The sequence below is a fragment of the Falco rusticolus genome, chromosome 4, assembly GCF_015220075.1.
Source record: "Falco rusticolus isolate bFalRus1 chromosome 4, bFalRus1.pri, whole genome shotgun sequence".
Taxonomy (NCBI): Eukaryota; Metazoa; Chordata; class Aves; order Falconiformes; family Falconidae; genus Falco; species Falco rusticolus.
The window spans coordinates 92,382,289-92,410,252 of record NC_051190.1 but is presented as its reverse complement, the minus strand read 5'-3'; the positions used below and the strand labels follow the sequence as shown (position 1 = coordinate 92,410,252).

The 27,964-nt window shown below is 41.4% G+C and overlaps 1 protein-coding gene across 1 annotated transcript; it reads left to right on the top strand.

Moving 5' to 3' along the window:
• Positions 1-23,721: 23,721 nt before the first annotated feature.
• On the top strand, positions 23,722-26,889 carry NEUROD6 (neuronal differentiation 6). Its single transcript, XM_037385298.1, has 2 exons — positions 23,722-23,868; positions 25,299-26,889. Exon 2 carries the CDS (start codon positions 25,320-25,322, stop codon positions 26,331-26,333), a length of 1,014 nt encoding a protein of 337 aa, XP_037241195.1. The 5' UTR covers positions 23,722-23,868; positions 25,299-25,319; the 3' UTR covers positions 26,334-26,889.
• The last annotated feature ends 1,075 nt before the right edge of the window (positions 26,890-27,964 follow it).

The following is a 27,964-nucleotide window of genomic DNA, read 5'->3' as shown; positions in this document are numbered from 1 at the left end:
AAGACACAGTAGGAAGGGTTATCATGACACCTACAATAAGGCAGCTTCCTGCAGAGCACCCACCTCAGAGCTGAACTCCCCAGGTCCCTCCGCAGTCAGCAATGGGACACAGGCACCATCAGAGAATGGCATAGTCTGGGACCCTACTGCAAACGCTCAGGGCTGCCCTCTGAAAAAATTCCTCTCTCTCTTCATAGACTATAGATGATACCTTCCTCAGAAGAGGAGGCTACCGTTTGGCAGTACAGAAAGCCGGGTGGCTGTACACACACTGGTAATGTCATTGACTGATCATGTTTACAGGGGTTATAGCTGCATTAGTCTCTTTCCTCTTCTTGCCGGGCTTTTGCAATTGCTACTAGCAATCTCACTCACGGCTTCTGCATCGCAGCCTGAGTTTTCATTATCAGAAGCAGTTGCACTAATATTAGCAACTCCCTGGAGCCTGCAGCTTCACTTAAATAACTACTTTTTCAAACTGAATGTTTTGCATTTCACCTGGGAGACTACCACATCAGCCTAATGCTGTCCAATAGGGTTTTCCTCTGTTAGAAAGGAGGTTTTCTTCCACCTTATGGTCTTTAGTCACAGGAGGATTTCCTCTTCCTTCCTCTGCCCAGGAAGTTGTATTAATCTGCTGAACTTTCCAGCGCTGGGCCATGAGATGGGCAACACCTTCACAGCTGGAGTCAGGGGAAAACCTCATCAGGTATGTTGAAGTCTTTCAGCTGTCTGAGGAAACAGTGGCTCTTCTTCAGTCACCTGGACTAGCTGCCCCAGCGATGGCATGGCATGCAAACCATCAGTTGTTCGTGCATCAGACACCCATTCTCCAAAATCTTCAAGAGTCTTCAGGAAAAATTTATTTTCTGCTTTATGAGACTAATTTGGTGGTAGTATGGTACCTTACCTATTAGCCTTGCTTTCCTTCAAGTGGACTCAAAATTGTTGTCTTCACTCATTATCAGATAGGTTTTCCTCTGTGCCAGAGGAGACCAGCTGCTGCCTCACTTTTCTAGGTCTATAACTTACGCTCAAAGGTTCCCTGCAGCAACAGCCCTGCCACACGGAGCCAGCCTGTGATTTTGTGCATTAGCATGGTGTTATCAGTACACAGATGTTGACTGGGAGGATGTGTCTCCAAATCATATTTTGGACAGTGCTATATGAAGGTGTCTGCTGGGGGTACTTTTTGCTAGCTCTGGCCACAGCTTCTTTGGGCTCAATTTACTAGACTTTCCATAATTCTCTTCATTTTCTCGCCAGGGCAAAAGGAATTTACTGTTGTACAGACCCTCTTGCCACGATCTCTTCTTTCAAAAGACTGAATTCATCATCACTTTCTGTTTCTTTCCTAGCAAATGCTGCTGCAGCACAGACATCTTCTCCTTTAATGTTTCTTCCTCTTTTACAACATGCTGCCTGACACAACTAGAGTCAAGAAAAATCTCCTAAAGGAATTTTCCTGCTGGGCTTGCGTGTTGCTTTCAAGGAGCACAGCTTAAAAGTGCTGCAATGAACATGCTAGAGGTTTGGTAGGAATGTCCTCTGGGGGCCTGTGATATGTTTCAGTGGTAATAGCACAGCTATATATGTGCTGACTAAGCTCCTGATACCCAGGGACAGCAATAATTCTTTTTTTTTTTTCCCATCTGAACATTATTTTGCTGTGCTGACATCTGTAATCTCAATCCTTCCACTGTGGAGCTTCTTCTTGCACTAGTGCTTGCTTGTTAAGGACTTCCTTGTGATGGGACTTCCCTTGTTTTCATAAAGTATTTTGTTTCTTTCCCAAGGCAACAGTGTCCTTCATGTTCCAGATTGTTGTCCCATCCCGGCTGTTATGGAGGCCCTGTGACTTCTGCTGATCTTGGTACCCAATATGAATCGGTAAGTAGTTACCCAACACATGGCTTCCAGTTTCTTAGGGGAGGTTGTTTCATGGCATTCACTTCATGCATGGTGCCTGAAGTCCTTCATTCGCTATGCAGTGATTTGCATTCTGCTGTGATCCGGGTTTAGTTTATGCTTCCCGAATTTTGGCTGAGTGGTGGTATTCCCTCTTGCCTTGGTCGCATACCTCTAAGTTGTCATGTATGTTTTCACCTCCTGTCAACATTCATGCATCGTGCGCCCTTTTCCCAGGAAATCTCGTGTGCCAGTAACAGGCCAGCAGGTGTTTCCTACCAAATGTTGTGGCTGCTGCTCTCTTCTTCCAGTCTCACCTGCCTCACCCAGGATGGGCAGGCTATATTCAGAATATGCTGCAGAGTCTTGATAAATAATAGCCGATAGCATAGGGAGCCTATAGTCTCCCTGAAATGCTGAGCTGCTTTTTTTTTGCAGTTATTTGTACGTATCCAGACTGTCATTTTCTTCCTTGTTGTACCCATTTTAGAGGTTTGGCTACTTTAATCATACCCTTGTGTCAGACACTGAGATTCTTTTACCTCTTTGTACCTCACTTGTGGAAGTGGCTGCTGAAATACCTGAGCTGTTGGCACCAGAACCTTGAGAGGAGATTTATTTTTGCAGTTTCCCGGACATAGCCCATGTTTGCAGGCAAAAAAAAAAAAATATCTTAGTTGTTCAAAAAGTCCCATTTTACTTGTCACTGCTATGAAATGGATTGCACATTTTTTTTATCAAGTTTTATCAAGTTTTTTATCAAGTGAAACCATCTTCTGTCTCGGGACTCATTTGCCAGCATGTCAACCACATAGAAAGAGAGATTCTGACCTTTCTCTTTGCATCTGTATTTTTCCAATATTTGGGGTGGAAGACCTCCATTTTTCGTTAGTCCTACTGATGCAGGCAATGTTAGAGTCCAAATGAAAGCTGGCTTTTGCCCATCTTCCGTCTCATGAATACATATTACTTTTCCCTCAGTTATCAGTTTTGAATGTCACAGGTTTTCCTTTGGCCCTCCACAGCTAATTAGACCTAGGAAGCTAGCTGCATTGTGATCCTTCTCTTTGTACTGTACTGTAGCCAAGAAGAGTGCTGTGTCACTGCTGCCACTCGAGTCTCTTTGGGGGTGCTCTCCAACTGCAGGCATCGTACGCCCTGTACTTTTCTGTTTGCTTATGCGTCATGCTTCTGCAAAATGGTTTACTTTGTGGTTGGAATCAAACAGCCTTATCAAAATGCAACTCTTCAATAAAGCTGAAATGAAACATTTGGACCTCATGAAAACAGAATGTTTTGCTATTTTGCACGGGGGAGTTTAGGAAGAAGGTGAACAGCTTCTCAGTTGTTGAATCAGCATTTCAGGGGGGTGAGGAGGGAAAGGATCTCCCTAAATGGCCAGAGCATTATTTTCTCTTAGCACAGTTTTGACGGTCGGAATTGGAGACAAAGTCAGAACACGGAGCTGCAAATATGGGAAAATGATATTACAATTTAGATCCAAAAGCAAATTCACAGCTGTCTGTAAATTAAAACAAAGAACAGCTCAGTGACTTGGGAGCTTGCAGACATGTAGAGCCATGCATCTGCCTGCACTTCAGGCTGATGGGGTACCAAGCAGAATAGCCGTTTGTGTGTGATGCTGAGGCCCGATAACATGCCTTGATAACAGGCAGCATGTCCTACATCAGGGCAAACACCTCCATAGCGTGGTGCCACGGCTCCCACGCCAGGGCTGCCTCATGTACATACATGTATTCACACCTGAAATGTCTCTCACCCGCCTACAGGGCCAGATTTTTAAAGAGTGCTAAAGGATGCAGACAGAGAAACTGATGGGAGTGAGGCACTGAAAACAGCAGTGGAAAGCAATTTGCCTCTATAGGTCCTGAATGTGCCTGGAAATCCGGTTCCATCTCAAGTATAGTAATGACTTTGGTCAAAAGTAAATTTAGTTATTTGGTCCTACAAATTGTTCAATTTTTACCTGAGATGACATTCACAAAGGACAAATTTTATTTTTGCTCATATCTTCTCCTAATTTTTTATGATGCAACAGAGTGTGAAAGAACTTTTGAAAAATAATCTTATTAAAAGAATGACTGTAAAACCTGTATCTTCATCTGTAGTGGTAGAAAGATTCTTTTAAGTAACATTCTTTACCCATATTAGTGCTTTCTTCATCAAATGTTCATTCACAAATTCTGTCTTACTAGTTCTGCATTTAATAATTGAAACAGTATTGCAGAAATAATATCAATAGAAAGCAGTATTTTCTCATCTTGTAATTATTTTCAAATGCTCATAGAATTTATTAATTTTTTGTGGTAAATGTATAATTGAAATTTACTGATTGGTAGGGGAAAAAAAAGTAATTTTGCTTGTAATCCCCACACAGACATTATAATAACAATTTATCCTACCTGGATGTAGGTGTATGAAGGAAAAACAGGAGTTGCCTCCTTTCATAGGGATGATTATGTTTTGAATTATCTTGTATACATCTAATATGCTGGGGGCATCTTGGGAGCTAATCAACACCTACAAATCCCACAAAAATTAATGGATTCAAGTTTATAAAATATTCCTGTTGACTTAGGCCCAGTTTGCACTCAGATTTTACAATGTAATGAAGTTATACCAGAGGAGACAGTTTATGCCTGCAAAGTGCATGTTGGCTTAAACTCATTCTTTGAACAAAATAGAAATAGATTTTATTGAAAGTATAACTGCATCTATACTATAGCTCTAACTGCTATAGCTAAATTTTTAAACTCAGTAGCAAATTTAAAAAAAAAATCAAAAAAGAAGGAGCTAAATGACTTGCTGTGATACAGCAGAGGAACTAGAGGAAGCTGCTACAAGTCTTGAACTCCACCACACTGTAAATGCACAGTGATGGCAAGTGATGGGCAATATGCATTTGCATCTTCCACAACATCCACACGTGTCAAAGGGGCACCAATGGTTAAAATCTGATCAAAGCTTTTGGACAAGGACCCAGTGAGCTTTCAGAGGACTGTTCTGGGGCCAGTCCCTGCTCATTGCCCATTCCTAAGCATAGTAGTCTTCAAGAGGAGGTAATCAGTCTCGCTGTGGGAGGACTGGAGTTTTCCTCCAGCTGTAGTGAAGGCAGCAATGTAAGGTGCCCCAAAGAGATACCAGGGCTCCCTCCACTGACCCCTATGGAAAACCAGCTCTGCTGTGGCACCCTGAGAAAAGCACTAGTAGTCACCTTACAGATACTATGGCATCTGGATGTATTACCCCATGGGCACATCTCTCTTTAATGGTCTCTCAGACCTCACTAAAGCCTCATTAAAACTTGGGACAATGGCTGTCCAGGCATACAAAGTCCAGGTACGGAAAGCAGAAGGACTGTTTAGGTGTGTACAAAAAGGCACACCCACAAGGGTGTCTACAGAGGAAAAGATGATGGCACAGCAACCTGGAAAGCTAATCACTTATCCCAGGTTTTTATGGGCTCCGCCGATCTTGACCTCTCAGCGTTAGCAATTGGTTCGACAATGTAACTAGGAAGAGTGGAAATATCCCTGCCCCATCTATCACATGGCAAGGAGGCTCCTTACAGCTCCCCTTCGGCACCTAAATCAGATCTGCAGCAGCCATCCTCCCTTAAAGATCTGACTGTTCAGAAGAACCAGTGAGTTTCACGGTTGCAGCCGCACATTGCAGGAAGTAAATTAATGGGAAAAAACAGCTGAAAAGGTGATTAAAAGGCAAAAAATAATAAAAAAAAAATTTAAAAAAATAGCAGTCTTAGTATCTTAGACCACATATTTGCACTCCGTTCTTCTAACAAAAGACATGATGAGCTTGCGCGCGCACGCACACGCTCATGCTTATTCTATGCTTTTTCGCCTCATCTGGCAGCCGCTTTCCGGTCCAGCAGACACTAACATCTAATGAGTCAAACTTCCCATTTTCAGACTAATCAGTCGGCTGCACTAATTGCAAATGCAAATATGCAAATTTATATTAATTAATTACTCTGCTAATTAGTTCTGCGGTCTTTTTGGGGTAATAAATCATTGTGCAGTGGAAGGGAAACACGTCCTGTCCCGTTTCACTCCACATAAAAATTTAATGTACTCGTTGAAGAAAATATATAAACCCCCCCCCGATTCTGATAGCTCTGCTTCTACTGATGAGTCCCCTACAGAAAGGTATGATTGTAAGAAGGCTTTCACATCTCCAGTAAATGCCATCACTAAGGTGCCTGTTAGCAATTTAATTATCACATTATGAGCTCCAGGAAAAGCCAGTTTGCTGTGCTGCAGGCTGTGACTCCGAGCTCCGTAGTTCACACATTTTGCAGCAAATGCTGTTTATACATACATGAAAGATAATCTGGAGGAAAGCAGAAAGTACCTGAACGGACTGCTAAAGCTTGCACTCAAATCCTGGGAAGCTCGATCTGCTAAAACCATCATGACTACACACGCTTTAGTTCCCCAGCCTCACTGGATCACATTTGAATGTGTTGTCAGTAGAAATGAAGAGTAGCTGAAGACGAAACTGCTTGCAGAGCCCTTCTCTGGCCTTGTGTTTTGCTTTGGTTTTGATCTATTTCAACAGGGAACTTCCATCTCCCCGGTCAGTGCCACTTCTCCCTCACACTCCTCACCTTCCCCGTGCACCCCAGGAACAGGGAGGGTCATTCCACTGCCCCCCTCCCCCAGTGATCTGCCCAGCGTCAGGGGATCCATGGCCTGCATTCCCCATCCCAACATCTGGAAGGTGTGATGAGTTCCCCACACTGTCTTCATGCCCCAGCACAGTGAGGGTGTGGAGGTCCACCATGTCAGATGGCAAGGGCTTATTCTACCCCTTCTTCCTTTTAGGAAAGGAGAGAAACGGCCCCATAGCATAACAAACCAAATGGTACCTGGCTGTCACCGAGGGTCACCGAGTCCCCTCATCCTACACAGGAGCTACACCGACTCACAGCAGCACTGTGGTGCAGCGTTCATCACAGGCAGTCTAGGAGCCAAAGGCTTCTAAGAGGTTTAGAAAGGCGTTAAGCAGAGGGCATCCTCTAGTCTCACACAAGTTAACGCTAACTAGAAGTGCAGCACCTCGCACAGCTCTCAGAAGGTGTCTTCATCCTCCACTTGCTTACTTTTCACTGCTCTATACCATTGTTTCAAATGTGAAACATTGACAGAGCATTTTCTTGAGTTTCAATGTGATACAGTGGGTTAATCCACCTCATAGACGTAGGCTGAAAATCAGATAAAGATGTTATAAAAGTCAACAGAGCTCTTCTATCTCTGAGATCGGCATCTCTCATGTAAAGTCTCCCAATTAAAAAAAAAAAAAAAAAAAAAAAGAGCATGAGCAAATGTTTTGCTTTATGCTTTAAATTATTTGGTTTAAATTGAAACAATAAATGAGGTTCACAGGTAATTAAATTCCAAGAGCCTTTATTATGGTAGGTTTAACCAGAACTTAAGCTGTGTATTTTTCTGGTAGTTTGGAACCTTAGGATAGCTTCTTTCTTATTTATTTTTCTTTCCTATCCAAACACTGGAACAAAATACTGTTGAACTGGTAATACAAAGTCCTGTGACTTAGGTTCTGGGAAACAGAGAAAATTTAAAAAAGCTAAAACAAGTTAAATTGAGTAGTTTATGGAACGGTCAAAGATAAAATTTATTTTGAAAAATTTGCCACCTTTGCTTGAAATATTAATAAGTACTAATGGCTATGCTATTTAACATCCTACAAATTAAAATATTTGTTTTAAAAAAAACCCACCTCTGTGATCTTTGTAAGTTTGCAGGATACTGGAGTCACACGGGATCCTATATTGTATTGGAGTACAGTCCTCCCCACCTGCTGTGGGTTTTGCCTGATATTTAAAAAAGCTTTTTTTTTTTTTAACCCTACAAGTTTTTAGAGACTAATACGCAAAGATTTTCCCCAAACTCCACAGGTAACTCTTTAATAATGAATAGGTATGAGCTGCTAATGGGACTTTTTTCTGGTTGTTTGTAGTGTTTTTTAAAGAGTCACATTTAAATTGTAATTGCACTGGGATGTGAGATATAACTTAAGACATTTGACAAAATCTCTAGACCCTTTGATGGGTTAGCTTCAATTAGAAAGCTTCCACAGCACATGCATCTTTTGCAAATTGCAGTAGGCTTCCTCACGGCAGGCACTGTGAACAAAATTCTCTCTTTTTTTCTTTTTCTAAAAAAATTGCATTCATAAAATAGCAAAGAAAGTTTTGCCGATACTTCTTTCTCAAGAATATTGTCTTGATTCAGAATACTTACATATAGTGAGAAAAGAGTGATGCTAATAAAAATTCCATCATGATAGTCTCTGTTTATTCCCTTTCTGTTACTTCTGGCTGATATTTATTCTCCTGTCAGGGCTGTGAAATTAAGACTTTTCTTAACATATAGGGCAGCAAGACCCATTTGGCATCCAAGATGAAACCCAGATGAGTGTTAAGATTGACAGTGTTTTCACCCTTATAATTAGCTATTCACACAAATGGGGTTTTAGTTTGCACTTATGCTTGGAACATGGCACTTCATACAGAGAGCAGCATTCACATGTTAACATTTTCACTTTTGTTTTTTGTTGGCAAGTAAACCAGTGTACTTGCTATTGACTTCTGTTAGCATTTCACTATATATTATTCACTATTTATTAGTGCCCTATTTAAAAAAGAACCCAATGTGAGCAAAGCGCGAACAAGAACTGCAGCGATGCCTTTCCTTTTGCCTTGCTCTGAAGGAGCAGGTCACCTACCTAGAGTCACTCTGCTGCTTCCAGGTGAATGCTTTCCACATGCATAGGGCTGAGGCACTGCTTTCCAGCACCTTTTTCTTTTTTTTTTTAAGCGTTAAAGACCCCCCCTCCCTTGCTGAGGGAAGGACTGGTGGCCCCAGTACAACAGAATGCGTACTGCGCCGAGCTAATTTGCAGCCTTGTCCTCAGTTGCGCACTGACTCAGTGATGTCTGGAGGAAGGGCGCAGAAGTAGGAAACCTTATGGCAGTACAGCAACTATTGCCAGAAATTCATCAAGGATTGTGATGGGTTCTGAACAAGGTCCTGTTCATTCTAAATCAAGGAAGAAAAGGCTCAGTGATGGAAAAGAAGGCAAAAGGACAGCTGAAATGTTGCTGTTTCACTAGATCTGAGATGTAACTGATTTGCTCATACACGTTAAAGAGTTTTAAGCAGAGAAAAACAAAACAAAGCATCCTAAATGGACTGCACTCAATACGTACTTAGTCTAGAGAGCTCACTGCCACAAAAAGTGGATTTCAGAAATGTATGTTTGCAAAAAGGAATTGATATGCATATCAGTTACCATAATTAATTACAATAACGTTTTTGGGTCATGCTTCAGGGCTCACAGAATTCAGCAACTGTTAGAGAACGGGCTGAGACTTAACAAGGGCAATATCTTTTTAACCTTCATGTACACACTTTAGGGGTCTTTCTTTGGCGATGGTTATTGCCAGAAAATAATGATGAGATGAAACCGATCTTAGGTCTAAATAAACAGGAAAAATCCTGTGCCCTCAGCTGTGGATTACAACCCCACATGGTCCTTCCTGTTATGGGAATGGATGGCTTTTGGCAGTTGATTTAATCTCTTACCTAATTCTTTATAAGGCTGGAATAAAACAGGGAGAGAAAATAAGGAAAACTTTATCACTCAAGCAAAAGAGGTGGCACAATACACAAGGTCTTTTGCACCAAAGAAATTAATTAATATTGTTCATCTTTTTAGAAACAATTGCATCTACAACGGACAAGAGGACAACTATCAGGCTAGATTAAAATAAAGATTACATATAAAATCACTGGGGGAAAAAAAGGAGAACAGACTAATGGTGGAGAAAAGGCACAGAGAAGCCCTAAAGGCAAACAATAGAATGAATAAGTATGGTAACTGCAAACCACCTAAGCAAAAATAAAAATAATGATTGGGGAAATAGCAGTAAAATGGGAAAATCATTTGTCTATACTGAAGCTCCACGACTGCAGCTCTTTGCCTCCAGGCACTCCAAGCACAAGGATGCCATCTCACCCAAGTGGTAAGACATCCAGAGAAGCAAACGAGACTGCTGCTCATCTCAGAGGAGCAGAGCGATGCCTCTCTCTGCTCCCACACTGATGCAGCATCACCACCGTAGCTCAGTGAGGGCAATTGCATCAGGAACCAGACATGAGGCCAGGCCAGGGGGATATAGCTAAACACAGGGGGATATAGCAAAACACAGCAACAGCAGGAGCCCAGGGCTTGGGTGCCACAGTGGTAGCTGCCCAGGAAGGCAGCAACAAGCATCTCTGATGCAAATCAAGGGGTGAAGCAGGTCAGTGCTTCAGGGACAGGGACTTCCAGGTCATAAAAGTGGAGCTGAACCACCACAGCCCTACCAGAGACTGGCTTAACTTTCTTTTATGTTTTTTCTTGTTTTAGACTTGTTATTCCAAGTCCAAAAGACTTGGAAGTCCTTTGCTCACCTTTGTCGGGGGATATTTTGCTGTACTACGCTGAGGCAGAAACACTGGGCCTGCCACATGACAGGTTAAAATGGAGTTGTGGCTGCAAGGTACCTTGAGACAGTGAAAGATAAACCAAAAATAGAGCATTCTTCCTGTGAGTTACCCCAAAATGTCTGTGTTTTCGATCCCAGCCATTACAAAAGGTTGCAATATTTGGTTGAGAGACTCCCTAACAGTATTTTCAACTGAAAAACTATATTTACATTTCAGAAGGTGAACCTTTTCAGCTTTGATGTACAAAGTAGGAAACAGTAGCTCATTACCAGACACTTAGAGGAATGCCTATTTCTCCAGTGGCACTTGGTATCATGGAGGTTTTCCCCAGGAGCAGGCAGCCCCTTGCAAACCCGGCTTCTTGCCCCAGCTGCACATCAGGGCATGGACCGATGGTCATTCAGAGGCAGGATGGCACCATGCCTGGGAAATCACCTTATGGCCACAGAACAAAAGCCATGAAGAAGAACTGAGCCCCACACCACAGCTCCTATGACCCAGTGTGTCATCTGGGACAGGACAGATTGACATTTAACTGACTAAAGAAATATACATCTTGGGGCAGCCCAGCAGGTTATTCCCATTGGGATTTATTGACCCCGCAAAGGACTGGTTTTGGCTTTCTGAGCAGATAGCCAACAGACTTCAGTAATGATGAAACACACCCAAGAAAATTCTGATTTGTGAGAACAACTTTATCATAAGGAAATTGCCTGGCAAAGGATCTCCAGCCAGGTCTAGTCCTGACCCTGCAAAGACTTACAGTGGAATTAATTTTATTTAACATCACCCACCAAAAAAATTGTCTGCCCTCAGCTAGTTGTCAAACACACAGAGTTAGTGGAAAGGAGTGGAAGGTGACTCACTGCACTTAATTTAGACATCCCAGGAGAAGACGGTGCCTCTTTCCATTCTCTAAAAGCAAGCTGAGACAGTTGGCTTTCACTCAAGGCAGCTACTGAGCAGTAAGCTGGGGGGATGCGAGTCCTTGCACAGCTTCGTGTGTACCTGCAGGGCTGTTACTCATCACCCACCTAAGATGATGCTGAGTGAAATCCGCCGGGACCTGAGCTCAGTGAAAAACTCCTACCACCCTCACTGTCATCCTGTGGTTGCACGTGTCTGCTGGGACAAAATGGCAATAACAATGTTTTGGGTTCTGTAAGACCGATGTTATGGCATGAAATATGTGGCTGAGAGCAAATGTTGCAGCAGCCTAAGACGACAGGAATCTCTTTTCATTCCCTAATCAGAAAAACTCTCAATGAAAATAGAACTGACAGATTGGGAGTAACCTTTTGATGGGATTTTAAGTGTCCTAGTGATCTCAGGTTGGCTTGACCACATTGCTTACAGTGTTTAGGCAGCTCAAAACTAAAGCCTTGAAATGAGTGTGCTAGTACTTAAATAAAGAAAAAAGACCTACAGTCAATAAAAATCCCTAAAAAAATTTAAAAATAAATCAACCAGGGTATTTGGGAGGATTCTTACACTTTTAAAACAGTTTGCCTTGGGAGAAAAGTTTTTTTGTTGTTGTTGTTAACTAATTACAAATTTTTAGTTCCTCTTTTAATTTTTCTTTTGAATTACCTTCTAATGTAAAAAGCGGAGAACAAAATGGTTTTGTATATAATTCTTTAACATTGACTACCTAGCTTACTTAGTGAAAAACTGAATTAAACTGCTGGCTTTCAGTTAAATGTTTTTTTCATCAGTTAATTTCTTTTATTGTATTTTAATTATTTTTCTTTCTCAGTTTTTGACTTATCCAGGATCAAATCTTAGCTTTGAGCAGTAACATGATAGGAACTATGAAGGTTAAGTTTGTAGTTGATTCTTAAATCCTTTTTCCTATATAAAGCATATAAATTGACACCTTTCTTTTCTGCAAGAACTGCCACCATCTCATATTTGACTACAGCTTTATATTACCAGAGGTTAAATGAAGCATTAATGTACAAGATGCCATTTGACCAAGGCAAAGCTTTCTTGACCATATACTTATAAGATGCAATTTAAACATCTAATTTCCTTGAAAATTAATTATTCATTTTCTCTGGAATAGAAAAGACAGCACAGGCAGGTCTAGATGAATTTTATCAGACTGTGGGCTAGCTGTGCTGTAAATAGAGAAATGGCTAGGTCAGTCTGGAGAGGAACAGAAAAATATTTACGCTGTGCTGCATTACCAAGAGGAAATTTGTGTGCTCCATAGACAAGTGTCACTGAACTTTCTTTTTTCTGCTCTGCTCTCAGTCTATCCTCTTCTAGCTCACACCACCGTTGCCCCAGACAAATAATAATCAGTAGCATCACTTTTGCCTATATCTATCATGGGTAAGAGATTTCAGAAGGCAATCATCTCAGCTGGAGAAAACATCAAAGTGGAAAATGTATTTGTACCTAGGAAACGTTATGTTTGTGCTTGAGACCTGGACACATCAGGCTCTTGCGTGCTTCTCTAGCCACCTGAGCACCCTTTTTTCCTAATCGCTTGCAGATATAAATTGGGCTCTCTGAGCGTGGTAGTGGTGTACATGGAATTCACAGCAATATTCACAGCTTCCACCTCTGGGAACTTGTCCCTTATGGTTTCAGTCAGGAACAGATGTTTTAAGTACATAGATTGAATAGAAGTTTCATTATTTTCCTTTGAGGATGAAAAATTAAAATCGGTTTGCTCCACGACCTTCCCACCACTTAAAAGTTAAAACTAGGTTCATGGGCAGGGCACATGTACACGTGGGTTAGATCCAGAGACCGAAAGTTGCTGAGCTCTCAGTGTATTTCCCACTGTACGTCTGACCCACCATGGGAACTTGAGCGATAGCCCCTCCATCTATGAAACACTGATACAAACTCACTGAACCAGCAGGCGCTGAAGCTTAATTTCAGTATGTACAGTGCTGTGAGAACTCTATTTGCCATGTGCTGCAAGAAGCAAAAAGTAACTTTCACAGTACCAAAAGTAAAAAAGGAAGTGCAATGGATTTTTGTTGCACATTTCTGATAAGTCCTTGGTGATTTGAGTATCTTTTCCAGCCACTGGTAGGATGTCACTATTTTAATAGTGGCACACACACACACAAAAGTCCCAAGTTTTTATTCCTCAATGCTACTTTTGTACATAAACAGTTATTAACTTTGCATCAACGTCTCCATGGATTAAACAGTCCCTAAGTACACATTGACAGCACAGATCGTTATGGTTATGGACCCTTAACATTTAAAATGGGAGGGGAGGGAGGTTGTGTGTGTGTGTATTCATCTCCTTACTCCCTCTCTTTCACAAACTATAAGGTTTAATAGCGATTAACACTAGACCACAGCACTTCTAAATTAACGATAGCCCTGCCAATTCTAATTGGTATTCTAATTAGTCTGACAATTCCACTAATTAAGAACATTAAACTTTTTAACAAAGGCTATCTTTTTTGTGTTGTCTTTGGCAAAATGGAATTGAGGGTATAAGGGGGCCTGAACTGCTACTTCAGAGAATTGCTGATGATTAAAGAAGAAGAAAAAAAAAAGATCTGAGGAGCATGTAGAAACATTACTATATGGTAGTTAAACAACAAGAATCAGCTATCTGAATTACAGGATACAGTAAATGACAGAGAAATGGATTAATGAAGTGAAAACTGCAAATCCAGAATTCATGACTGAAAGAGGTTTGCCTTTTGGAAATACTGATTTCGCCCAGGTGCTATACGGATTTCGGTACAGTAGGCAAACTGAGGCATTCCTTTGTTTGGAGAAAGCTCACAGTTCTAAATTAACTTTCCTTCAGACGTGAAACAAAAGCAAAGAAAAAAAAAAGTGTTCCACAATGCAAAATTTTCAGTAAATATTTTCTTGATATCAATTGAAATGTCTCATTTTGAAAAAAAAAAAACACAACGAACAAACCTGCTCTGGTTTTGATATTATGTATAATATGTTATTTTGAAAAGAAGTATCCTTCTGAATCCCTTTGAAATGAATTCAAGACCTTACTTTTCCTAAACATCTTATTCTCAGGATGAAATTTCATTTTATTGCACTTAATACCCAAAGTTTTATGCTGAAAAGCATACAGAGTCTTCTGAAAGAAAATGTTCCATTTTCTGCCACTTTATGTTACAAAATCAAACTGCAATATCTTGTTCATAATTCAGATTTCTGTTTCCACGGGAGTCAGAGCATTTGTACAGTCTTTGCAAAAAAACTCATTGATGTTAGTTGGTGCTGCAAGAGGCAAATGAATAACAGACTGAATGGAAAGCAATGAAAAGCACTATTTACTCCAAACCCCACCAACCTGAACCTCACAGATTTTACTTTTCTAACACCCAGCTTTCAAGGCATAGTGCAGGAGCTCTGAATTCCTCAGGATTTCACCGCATGTATTTCCTCCATCACTTCACCAAACCGTTATTGCACTGCCTGTTCAAGGGCTTAGAGGTACGGGGAGAGACGGCTATTCCATTCACCATCTGCTGGTGACAGCAAATGTTCTCCACACGGCTGTCTTCAAAATTCACAGCAAAGTACCCTTTCGAGATAAATTTTACCTAGATGGCTTTCCACAGCAAGATGCCTTACAGGTCCAAATGCAGAATGCAGAAGCCAACATGCCTCTCTAGGCGGAAAGTGCACTTCAGATTTCAACCCAAACCATGCATAAAACTCCTAAACAGAAGCATGAGGCCCTGAACATATTACAGTATGCTCTTCAGAGTGCATGTCTTTGAATACTTTGCAAAAGTGTATGGTTTTGCTCTCCTGGCTCACACCGCAGTAATAATCAATCAAACTGCAGTATTTCTCCAAAAATAGCAATTGAATTAAAGATGATCACAAAGAAACCAAAATAAGGCCAGATACATACTGGCCGACACATGAACAATACCACGGAGGGGGGTGGGTGGGGGTGGGGGTGGAATGGAAAAAAGGATAAAAACGTGTGCATATTCAGTACTATTTCTGCTGATCAGTGAAATCTATGCCCAGTATGACATTTACCCAGTACTTCAAGAGCTGAAAGAGTCAGGCCCCCAGTAAGGCCATGCAAGCCAGGTAGACAGTCAACTTACACAGCAGCTAGCACAACAGAAGGAAAATGCAAGCAGGATTCTGGCTTAGCAAGCCATGCTCCCTTCTTAGGAAAGGGAAATTGGCCAGAAAAGAAGGCTTTTTGCCAAACTTCCAGGTGCATTCTGGCCATGGCTGCTTTAAACTATTTGGGGATTCAAACCAGTCCTCAGCCAGCCCAAAGACTGAAATGAAAACTCCGGGCTGCCAAAAGATACTACTCGCTTTCCTTTCACACCCTGCAAGGTGAGACCGCTCTGCAGAGTGGTTACCTCCAAAAACAACACTGAGAACTCAAGGCTGTGGCGTGAAGCACTGATTTTCACCATGCCTGGTGGCTGAGGAAGCTGGCAAGCTGTAGGGCTTACACAACTCCTTAGAGACTATGCAGACGTAAGAGATGGAAAGGGATGGAAATCACTGAAATTACTGTTTACTTCAGCTTGTACTTAAATACCCGATAACCTCACCTCTCTTTATGGCAGATCATAACTTCACGTTGATTTTGGCAAATTTTATTGACTGTTAGATGATGTTCCTTCTGAGGGGATGTCCACAGATCTTACCAAAAATATCTATGCGGCTGTAAGCAAAATCTTCTCCTGAGACCTACTTCTTTCAATTGTATTTTTGAATAGACAAGAAGCATCATTATATTCTTTATCTTCTCCTCTTTACTCTATTCTAGGAAAGTCATGAGGCTTGCAATGGCAATATAAGAAATTTACAGCTTACATCAACATGTCCACTTGCCCAGGGAAGTTGGTGAAAAACACATTAAAATGGGGTTTCATAAAGATGAGAAGTATCAGTTACTCTAAAAGTAGCTCTGCAGTTAGAAGTAATAGAGTTGTTCATTCATCACTGAAAATTTTTCCTTTAAACATCAATTTTCCAAAATGATTTTGGAAAAAGATCATTACATCCCAATCTGAATTCAGCACTACTTTACATCTAAGCCAAAATTGGCTGTGCCTTTCACTTTCTCAGAAGCTTGGGGACTGAATCCAGAAAACAGTTTTATAAAACCCTGTTCTATTTGCGGTCAAATTCTCCCACTGAACCTCCAGTACTGTCAGGGGAAAATTGATCCTGTGGGTAAAACACCCCAAAGGATCCAGCCTGCACTCTCAGCTGTGACAAACTTTCTGTGTCTTGAGGTAAAATGGGATGGCCAAAATTTTCCACAGTATATTACTGTCCATCTCCCACTGCCTTTGAATCAGTGAGGATACATATAGTTTTGTGTAATGGGAAAGAGCAGAAAGACTAGAGGATCCAGGGACTACACATCATCTAATCTGCTTCCAAAAAGATTTCTGGAGTGTTTATCAAATAGACATTGGGTTCTTGATTACTCTTCATGTTTTTACTGAGCATATTAAATCAGTGGAACAAGTTCAGGATCTCTGCCATTAAGGTCCTGGTACCTCCCTTTTCCTCCTGGAAAGCAGCACTTCCTTGCTTCATAGGTGTGTTATAAAGATAAATACTGAATGCTTAGGTTGGTTTGGTTTGGTTTATTTTAACCCAAAGTTACCTTTCTTTTTGCTAAGGAAAGATCTCCAGTAAGGTTTTGAAGTACACGCATTATCACGTGTTGCAGATGCTGGCTGGCAATTGCAGATGCTAGGAGGAGTCAAAAGTGTAACACAAATTTGAGAAATGTAAAGGGAGGCTGTAGTTCATTAACAGCTTGGGATGTCTGATTGCAGAGTTTTCCTGTTTTTTTGAACAGAAAATTTACTTATCTTCACCAGACCACTATCTTGGGAGGAGCCCTGTCCAAGGAGGGTTATAAATTCAGATAATAGAAGGCAAACCAACAGGAGCAGATATTCCTGTTACAGTAAGTCTGAGTCATCCTGCCCCACACAATATTATTTCATAAAAACAGTCATTTCAGCTGAGCTGTGCTGTTAAGAAACTACCTGCATATTTGTACATAAAGAAAGAGAACAGAGGTTTCATAGGCAACTGTAGCTGTGGCATTTCCTCCTGTCAGCCACTCAACTTCTCATCTTTAATAATGTGCTTTCAAAATGGGTTTAGAAGAATTGTTATTTTTAAGGTCTTTGTTTTGGGTTTGTTTTTTTTTCCTAAGGTGTTCAGGTATTATTTCAGCATGCTGCTAAAATTTGCCTGAGGAGTGCACGCCAGAGAAAGGAACTGATTATTCTTAGTTAGGAGCTTACAGCTCACCTGAACCTGGATAAAATTTCATGGGGGTAAAGAAAAGTCATTTCTTTAGCCTGCGGGCTTTCTCCCTGCTGAGTTTCAAAGGTCTGCTGCAAATAATGGAAATGTCAGAGTTTCTCATAAACTTTGCAAGGATCTTTTTCAAAGTTCCCCTTAAAAAACATCCTATATTTTCCTGGGAGGGAACTGTCCACTAGAAGTTGGTGTTACCCTTCGGGTTTATTTTGCACTTCCTTCAAGTCAGTGTTAATTCAACTTCTCTGTTTCCTTGCATCTCACGTTTAATTTAGGGCATGCTGTGTAGTCCTGAGTAAACTGCTCGTCTCAGCACATGCTTTTTCTAAGGCTGTTCTGCTCTCCTGAGTTGGTGGTGGCACCCAGAGCTCCCACCGCTTCCCAGAGGGGCTTTGCCCCAGTGCCACCTTGCTGCTTAGGGCTCTGCACGTTGTCCCTCCTGGCACACCAGGTAACCCCCTCACAGCGAGAAGGCTGTGGGAAGGGAGGAAAAGTATCGGGAACATCCACACAGGTGATCCAAGGAGAATATCCCATCAGGCGCCTCTTGCTGGGGAAATTTTCAGGGAGGAAAGCAGCCTATCGTCCTCCAAGATTTTGCACGGAAGGAGTGCCCCAGCTTTATGGAAGAAAAGGCACGCACCACAGCCCTGGGGTCTGCTTGGGGAAGGGGAAGCAGTGCAGGGCGCTTCTGGGGTCATGCACACCCATGCTACCTCTTCTAGAAGGGACTGGCTGCAAGGTCCATCCCAAAAAACACACTTTCAGGGGGAAAGAGACATTCTTAAAATGGAAACACGGAGGAAGCGTGCTTGTGAATCACTGTAGGCACCGGCAGAAGAAAGAGAGGAGAAAAACAGCATCACTAACTAGCTGTTTGACAGAGATTGCCATTAAAGAGTAGATGCCGATCGGCAGCATCAGGGTGTGCGCTACAGCCAAGTGTCCCTGCTGCAGCCTCTCAAGGCTGCCAAACTTACAGATCGCAGGACATCCTCAAGGCAGGGTAGCAGAGAGTGCAATAACCACAGTCACCAAAGTATGGATGAAAAAATTAAGAACAGTTTCTCAGATGTAGCATAGGGTTGCTTCACACCACAAAGCAATAGGAATGATCTTAACCCCCTGCATTTTCAAGAAGCAACACAGCTACGTGACTGGTCTGACTAGAGCATTTTCCCCTGGGAAGAAGTACATTCGATCCCATATTGCTGCAAGGTACATATCACCTTTCAATCTGGAAATAAAAATTTCAGGCTATACTGTACCATTACTGTTCTAGGCAGAACACATTTTATTAATTTAAATTTTTTTTTTCCACTTTAAGATTTTTTGGTCCCACCCTCTCTCAATTCATTTACATTAGAATAAGCCAGGAGCAGCTCAAAATTAATAGGATTATGCCAAACGTATGTAATATCTAAATCAGACCCATTCTAGTTGTCTTTCAGAAATTTTAGAGCAATTTCTGGTCACAAACTAATTTTTGGTTAACCATAAGCAATTAGTATCAGAAACCATTTTCAGATTCTAAATTAATGTTTTGCTCAAGCGACTCCCACTAAAATAGAGTAAATTACCCCTTCACAGCTCTTTCATATTTGTCCCTATCAGCCTATTCAAGACATAAAACCAAGGATGTCTGATTAGAGCAAGACGTACATCTTCATTACAGGGGGATTAGATAGTGCAAAGCACATTTATAATATTTTGTGGCATTAGCAGATGTGTTAAAATCACATTTTCAGACTGAACCAAATCCTCTTGAGCTAATGTAGGTTATTTCTCTGAAGCTGAGGGTCCCCATTAGTGTTTTCTTTAATCTCTCCTGGGAGAAGGACATATCCCTGAACATCATCTTAGCACTGGTGGGAGAGGGCTTAGCCAACTTGATGGGAACAGTGAGTTTCCTCACAAAACCGGCTGTAGTCTTTGGCAGCGTGCTGGGGATGCAGAGAGGCAGAAAAGGGCCCCCGGACAGGGACGCACATCATTTCAGTCCCACAGCATGCTAGCTGCACATAGGATAGGCAGCTGGCATGCAACATGTACATCGCAAATCGCTCTGGTTCCTCCTCCAGCAGCTGCTTCTGCAGGGTAGGGACAGAGTCCTGTTTTCATCAGAGGGTCCCAGTCCTGACCAGTCTGACACTCACTGGGGCTGGCAGACCAGAGTCCCTGCCTATGACACCACCTCTATTACCCTACTTTCATTTAAAAAAAAAAACCACAAAAAAACCCCAAAACCAAAAAACAACCAACAAAAAACCCAAACAAAAATATTTTTAAAAAACCCACACAAAGCCCTCAAAGAGGTATTCCTACCTCCTCCTGACCTCTGAACTCAACAGGACACTGGAGATAGGGGCCACAGTTTTTCATACTGTCACCCACGTACTTGCCCCTCGTGGTCTGGCTTTGCAGGTTCGGATGCACTACACACACATCCCCCAGTCTCACTCCCAGGTCAACAGGGGTCCCTGCCGATGGCAATGGAGGGTCCAACCCTGCTGCAGGCATGCAGCCAGGTTCTGGCACAGGCATCAAATGCTGAAGCCTGCCCATGGCGGGGTCGGAGCGGGTGTTTCTAGTCCTGCCCAAGTGCCTGGGCTGTGCATACAGGTGCTGGGGCAGGACGGTAAACTCATGGCCAGGTTGTGAGCAAGGAAGAGGGAGTTTGGCACTGCAGGATTGTCACCGCTACTTTACACGCATGAGGAGCAGAGTTACTGTGACATTCAGTGTCTGCATTGGAAAGATGAACAAACAAAAAAGGATTTAGCTAACTCTCCCTTCTGAAGAGTCCCTTGCTGCCCACAAGGTCCCATTGCAACCAGTGCAAGACCCAGAGTACCACACACCAAACTGTTCCTGAGCAAACATTAGAGTTCTGTAATTCTGATGAGATTCTCCTGTTTCAGTGAAACTAGGAGATATGGGCCAGCTGGGAGGAGATGATGGAAAAAAAAAAAAAGAAGGAAAAAAAATTTAAAAAAATAATAAAAAAGAAAGGAGTAGAGACATCCCCCGGGGTTCCGGTGATAGCATATTGAAGTTACTGGAAGGACTCCCATTGATTGCGGCATAGTTTGGGTCAGTCCCCCTGATGCACCATGGAGATTCTGCAGTCCTTTGAACTCAGTACTATTTCAGTGAATCTATTAATGTTTGACTGTGTTAAATGTATTATTACAATATCGCATTTGAAATAGAGTCACTTATAATTCAAGACTATACAGCCTGGGCACAGGAAAAAAAAAATTGTGGTATGTGTTCAGTAACATATTTGGTGCTGTGCAACCGTTCTATAGAGTGCATTTAACTGTGTTTTGTGTATTATTCTTAACATGCATTCACAGTAGACAGCAAAGCAGCAGTTATGGGGTATGCTGTGAATGCATATTAACAGCAGTACACATTTGCATATCATGGATCCATAATACAAAATGCGTAGTAAAATCCTTATGAAAAGTTATTATGCATGCACAGTAGAGGCTTTTTAAACCTTGATATCTCAGCTATTTTGTTTCTCCACTATTTATTTGAAAATATTAAAAAGGTCAAATGATGGATTAAGAATCTGCAAAAATGTAATGATACAACTACAGAGGGAATCCTTCAACACAAACTAATTCATTTATTTTGTTTTTAGTAGCAGTATAAAAGCCACTCAAAAATGGATTTTAGAATAATATTTGAGTAGTTAAAAAAAAAACCTACCTACTTCAGCAATAAAAAAGGACAGAGAAAATATTTTTGTAAAAGTGTATTTTGGAGCCTGGGTGATATAACTGGAAATTTTGATGGTCCTTCCCGTAACACAAAGCCACTACAATGTCGACCTTTCCTTCAATTTCTCGTAGTATTTTTAGTATGCATTGAAACAGGGCTTGGTTTCTCAGGACTTTGCATATTTAGATTATCGTGCATTGTATAATACTCTGAATATGCAAAATCCTTGAAAAGGTTGACAACCCTTAGGACCTTCCACAATATAAATCTTAATACATAAATTCCTATTGAGAATAACGGGATTCTACCCTCTTCTCTGTTACACACATTGTAGTATTTGGGATAAAATGAAATGAATGTTAGGAATAGTACAGCTCTTGCCCCTTTTGAACAGTTGCCACTTAAGTTTTAACACCTTTGTCGCTTCAAATACATTTGCCTAAAAAATAAAATAAAATAAAAAAGAGGCCTGAGCTCTGTGAAGAATGAACAACCCAGTGTCTCACTTTTGTAAAAAAAATGCAGAGTTTGGGGTGAGGTCTTTTTTTCTTTTTTCTTTTTTTTTTACTGAAAAGCTCTAAAATCATTGAGCACGTACATGTACGTGTACATAACACGCTTTCCACACACACACGTTGTTCTGCTGCTGCCTTATTTTTTGTCCCCCTCTCTAATAAAAAAATGCCCAAACAGATTTAAATGAAACTTTGTGAAAACAAAATAATTGGATCGGGGCTGGGAACATTAATGCCAAGCTTGGGCCCAACGTGAATTAAAGCAGATGAGTTATAAACCCTTCAAAAACAGGATTTATAATGGAAACACTGACACGGACCCATAAACAATAGCAGCTCTTCCAGGGATTATTTTAATACTAAAAGCATACTCAGTCGCTCACTTTTTTTAAAATAGAGATTACTTAGTCACTAAAAAGCGGTGATACGCGGTTATAATGAAAGCAAACTTTAAAAAAAAAAAAAAATGCTTCTAAGATGACACATCGTTCCCCCTGTAACTCTCTTGATATCGCTTATATGTGACATGCCACTCCTTAAATATAAAAAAAACCCACAAGCCCCAAACACACCAAGGTGGAGTTTGCCATAAGCTCCATGGCAAGGCTGAGCTGAGAGGCTTTGTCAGCTTCATTTAACAGTTTCTTGCCTGTCGAAAGAGACAAAAGGGTTAAGGGAGGAAGAGCAGGGAGTACAGGAGAGGCAGCTGACAGGAGAAACAAGGGCACCAAGGAGAAAGCAGCAGCCAGGGAGGCAAATGGAAGAGCAGGGGGAGATTTTTAGGAGGAGGAAGAGCGTGCTTCCAAAGGAAGGAACTCAGTTTTTAAAGACATTTCGGGGAAGCGTTTGCAAAAAGGCCAGGCAGGCAGACAAAATTTGGCAGGGGGGCAAACCCTGCGAGCCCCCCCCAGTTACACCAGTGAGCGTCTTGCCCTGCCAGGAGCAGGTGCCCCCCAGTCACAGAGCACAGCAGCGGGGCAAAACGGGGACCCACGAGCCCTGCCACACACTGCCGGAAAAAGGCATCGTTTGTACTTTGTACGTCCAGTTTCCCACGAATGGCTCTTTATGCCTCTCTTCTTTCGGGAAGGTCAAAAACCACCCAGGGATGCAAGGGGAGGATTTCTTACAGCCGGCAGAAGGTTTGCTCCTGTTATCCTGTGCTCTGGGGCAACACGCTGCACTCAGAAAAAAACAACCCTGAACCCCAAAAACAGCCGCCAGCAGCTTCACATGAAAACTACTTTTTGTGACTGTGCTATGTGTTAGAGCACGGCATTACTTCCCCATTCCTGCCTTCCCTTCCTTGCTTTTTTTTTTTTTTTTTTCCTGGGTACCAGGCGCACCAGAGGGACTCGGATCAATACAAGACAGCACTTTTAGTATAAACAATACCGTATTAACAACCACAGGGCAGCCGTACCTGTAGGCAGGGATAGCACCAAATGTTGGCACATCTATCCGTGCAGCTAGACTGCTAAAAAGAAGCAGCTCCAGTGGAAATGCACCTACTGTATGTGAAATGCTGGTGCAGATTTTTTTTTTCTTTTTTTCTTTTTTTTTTTTCTATCAGTCTAACCTTCTGTGTTGATACATGAATGCTGGTACCCACTTACAGGGATGCCAGATGATCAGTGCAGAATGAAGGTCCCAGGAGAAAGGCTCACGTGGTTTTCTCTGCCCCGTGACGTCACTAGCAGATGGCATGGGTACCAGCTCTGGCAGTTGGCATCAATGTCACTTTTTAGAGATCAATGAGATAGTGCAGATATACACAGATCTAGACTCCAGGAGACGATGCGACATTCAGACTGAAAAGATTTGGAAGGCAAAAAATGAAAACTGATTGTTGAATGAAATAAAAAGATAAGGTAATACAAATAAAGATATATTTCAGTTGGTGCTGGGTGTGCATGCAAGTGTTTAAAGATACAGTATCATTGTCTTGTATTTTATGTATGCTATTTACTGTCTAATAACTCCTCCTAACATTTTATTCTTCTGATGCAATTGCATACTTTCATTGGTGTTATGTAATATTGCAAGTGTGTAGACAATACTGATAGAGTTAGTCTTTGACTGGGGGTTTTGTTTAGTTTTGTTCTATTAAAAAAAGTCCCTGCCTTCGTTTTGCTTGTCTCTTTGAGGATTGGGGGATCCAAGCTTTTGCTGCTCCCAAACTGCAAACAAAAGCAAAATAATTGGGAAAAGGGAATTATTTTTCCATTCCAGGCTGGATTCTGAGCACACGTGCAGGATTGCAGTCAGAATCTACAGACCGCTCCTGTCAGCTACGAGCTGGAGGGAGACATCTGAGCCTTGCAGAACATAAACACTGCTATAGCGTGCAGGGAATTTTTCACCTCCTCCCCCCCAACAATTGATGGGGGTGAGGAAAAAAAAAAAAAAAAGGAGGAAAGAAAAAAGAGAAAAAGCAAATAAGTTGATTCTAACTAAGCAGATATTATCAATTAGAATTTTTTTCTGGGAAAAAGGAGAAAAATAAAGGTAGGGGGATTTTATTTCCTAACTAATCTGAATACGTTTAGGGTTAAATCATTCTGATTTTTGTCTTAATATGAAATAAGTAATATGTGATTTTCATACAGATCATTAGAAATAAAATTTCTTCATTTTTAATTCTGTTATTAGCTGAGTGATGGGGGGGGGGGGGGAACGTTCCATTAATTTTTGTTCTCGCCCACTCTAACTTGCTAGAGTTTAATATCTTGATTCATAAGGGAAGAAACATGGAGGGAAAAACCCAAAACTTTGAAATGTAAGTCAAAAAGTGATTTTAAAATATTTAACCATCAGTTAGTAGAGATATGGCACTTTTCAATTTTAAGGCTGCTCTCGCTCTCCTCATTTTTTTACCCAGGGGAATTTGGATTAATGAAATTTCTGTATTGCTTTATCATGTTTTGCATTTCTTTGAATTCCACGGTGGCAAGGGTTTGAAGGGCTTGTTTAAAAATAAGATAAATGAGCCGGGAGATAATTGTACATTTTAGATACTGATCTACCCTATACTTATCTGTGGGAAATGTGGGGTTTCAGTTGCAAGATCCTGAATGTTTTGAGTGATTTTAAAATTCTGGATGGCTCTTATTTTTTAAAAAGCGAGCATTCGCAACTGGCATTTTGTGCAAAAAAATGTAATTGTGCATTTATATATACACACGTACTCATATACACAGTGTGTGCACGCAGACGCACAAAAGGTGTGTGAGGATGTGTATGTAAGTCGGCAAACTTTAAAAAATGGAAATATTTAAATATTGTGCTGGCATTCTTTCAGGTAACTTAAGATTATAGAACCATGTTAACACTACCGTTTGATGAGTCTGTTGTAATGCCAGAATCCCAGATGTGTAGAAAGTTTTCCAGAGAAAGTGATGACCAAAAGCAAATGAAGAACCCAGAGAGCTTTTCAAAGCAGATAGTGCTCCGAGGAAAGAATATTAAAAGATCCCCTGGAGAAGACACAGAAAAAGAGGAGGAGGAGGAAGAGAGAGAAGAGGAGGATGAGAATGGCTTGCCCAGGCGAAGGGGCCTTCGGAAAAAAAAGACGAGCAAGATCAGGATGGAAAGGATCAAATTCAGGCGACAAGAAGCCAACGCTAGAGAGAGGAACAGGATGCACGGCCTTAACGACGCCCTGGACAATTTAAGAAAAGTGGTCCCTTGTTATTCTAAAACACAAAAACTGTCCAAAATAGAAACTTTAAGACTAGCTAAGAACTACATTTGGGCTCTTTCTGAAATCCTGCGAATTGGCAAGAGACCCGACCTGCTCACCTTCGTCCAAAACTTGTGCAAGGGTCTGTCCCAGCCAACTACAAACTTGGTGGCGGGATGCCTGCAACTGAATGCCAGAAGTTTCCTGATGGGCCAGGCGGGTGAAGGCGCCCATCACACCCGCTCGCCCTACTCCACCTTCTACCCCCCTTACCACAGCCCCGAGCTCGGCACCCCCCCGGGGCATGGGACTCTAGACAACTCCAAGTCCATGAAACCTTACAATTACTGCAGTGCTTACGAGTCCTTCTATGAAAGCACTTCCCCAGAGTGCGCCAGCCCACAGTTTGAAGGTCCCTTAAGTCCTCCCCCAATTAACTATAATGGGATATTTTCCCTGAAGCAAGAAGAAAGCTTGGACTATGGCAAAAATTACAATTACGGCATGCATTACTGTGCAGTGCCACCCAGGGGTCCCCTTGGGCAGAGCTCTATGTTCAGGTTGCCTACAGAGAGCCACTTCCCTTACGACTTACATCTGCGCAGCCAGTCTCTCACCATGCAAGATGAATTAAATGCAGTTTTTCATAATTAATGAGGAAAATGAAAATAAACAGTGGTCATTCACCTCCCCATCTAATTAAGAGCAAGCAGATGCTTGGGCACTGCGTAATTGGCACAACTCTATTTAACGTGTTTACTAGTTCCTAAAGTGTGTTTCAACTATTGTGGGGATTTTCTATGTATTAATAAACCCTTTTTCTGATAAGTATTTTTCCTTTTGTTTTTTTGTCTGTAAACACTGTGAGATTCTGTTTCTTCCCAGAGGTTATTTCCCCCTCCTCCTTTTTTTCTTTTTATTTCCCTCTTTGCTTGATTTGTTGAGCAGTGTGTCTGAACAATATCGCTGAAATAAAAGCATACACACTGTGTAAAGTCAATGTCTATTTTGATTGTACAGTAATTATACAAATGCATGTTATTGAAATCAGATTAATAAAAATGATGTATTTATAATTGGTAGAAAATATATATAATGTATTTGAGGAGAACTGGATTAAAAATATTCAGAACTTTAAAGAAATTATCTCAGAACCGAGATGGGCTTGCAATATGCAGAGGTGAGAGTGCAGCAATATCGAAAGCTATGCAAAAAAAAAAAAAAAAAAAAAAAGGCAAACAAAAAATCAAACCAGTTTTTTGGGTGGTTGTTTTTGGGAAAGCTAAGGAAAACCAGTGATTGTCACTGACATTATTCAGCTTGACCTTTAGAGTGTTGCTGGCAGAGGCCACATGCTAATATTTTAGAAGATGTTGTCGAAATTTTGCCTCAGTTATTTTGACCATATATAATCAGCACTTTTTTTGTATTATTCTGACTTCAGATGTAAAGGTTTGTTATAACAATGTATAACTGTGGTTTCTCACTGCGTACTTTAAATGCAATTAAACATAGATGTTTCCACTTTTAAAATACATCGATTAGCTGTGATACTGTATTTTGCCTGCTACTTATTATTTCACAGTATACAGCTGCCTTTGGTCTTACCTACACAGCTTTCTTCCTCACACCCTCGCAGTGCTTGAGCCTGGGGATGGAAATCATGAATTATCAGGGTGAACCTTGTGCTATTTTCAGAAGGATCTATTAGTGACACAGCAAAAGCAGACCCAAAATATCACAGAAACAGCTGTGCGCTAAACAAGGCACAGGTTAGAGGAAAGAAGGTAACTTTACATCTCAACAAAATACCGAATTTCACATGGGAAAGGGCCCTGAGCAGGCGAAGAGGCCGCTGGCTGCCCCTCCAGCTCTGGCTCGTGCAGGGGTGCAGGCGCCCAGGAAGGATAAAAACTGCAGAGAGGAGTACTCCCCCAACATTGCTAAACTTAGTCGTGGCTAATAAAGAGCACCAGTAAACCACAGAAGTTTCTGCAACCCGCATCAGGTCAGCCCCTTGGAGCTTAACAGGATCGAGCTCTGTTGAGCCTCAGTCATTTTGCAGCTGCTCAGAGCTATTTCTCAGTAAGCGACATGAGTGAAAAAACAAATGAACAGTTGAGCTAAAAGCCAACAGCCTTCACACCTGTGAGTGAGAGAGACCTCTTGATGGTGGGGGATAAAGAGCAGCTACATGCCAGGCATTTACCTGCAGTACCAAAACGCTATTTTATGAATGAGCAGGGAATTTTTTTTTAAAAAAACTATATAAAAAGTGCAAATTG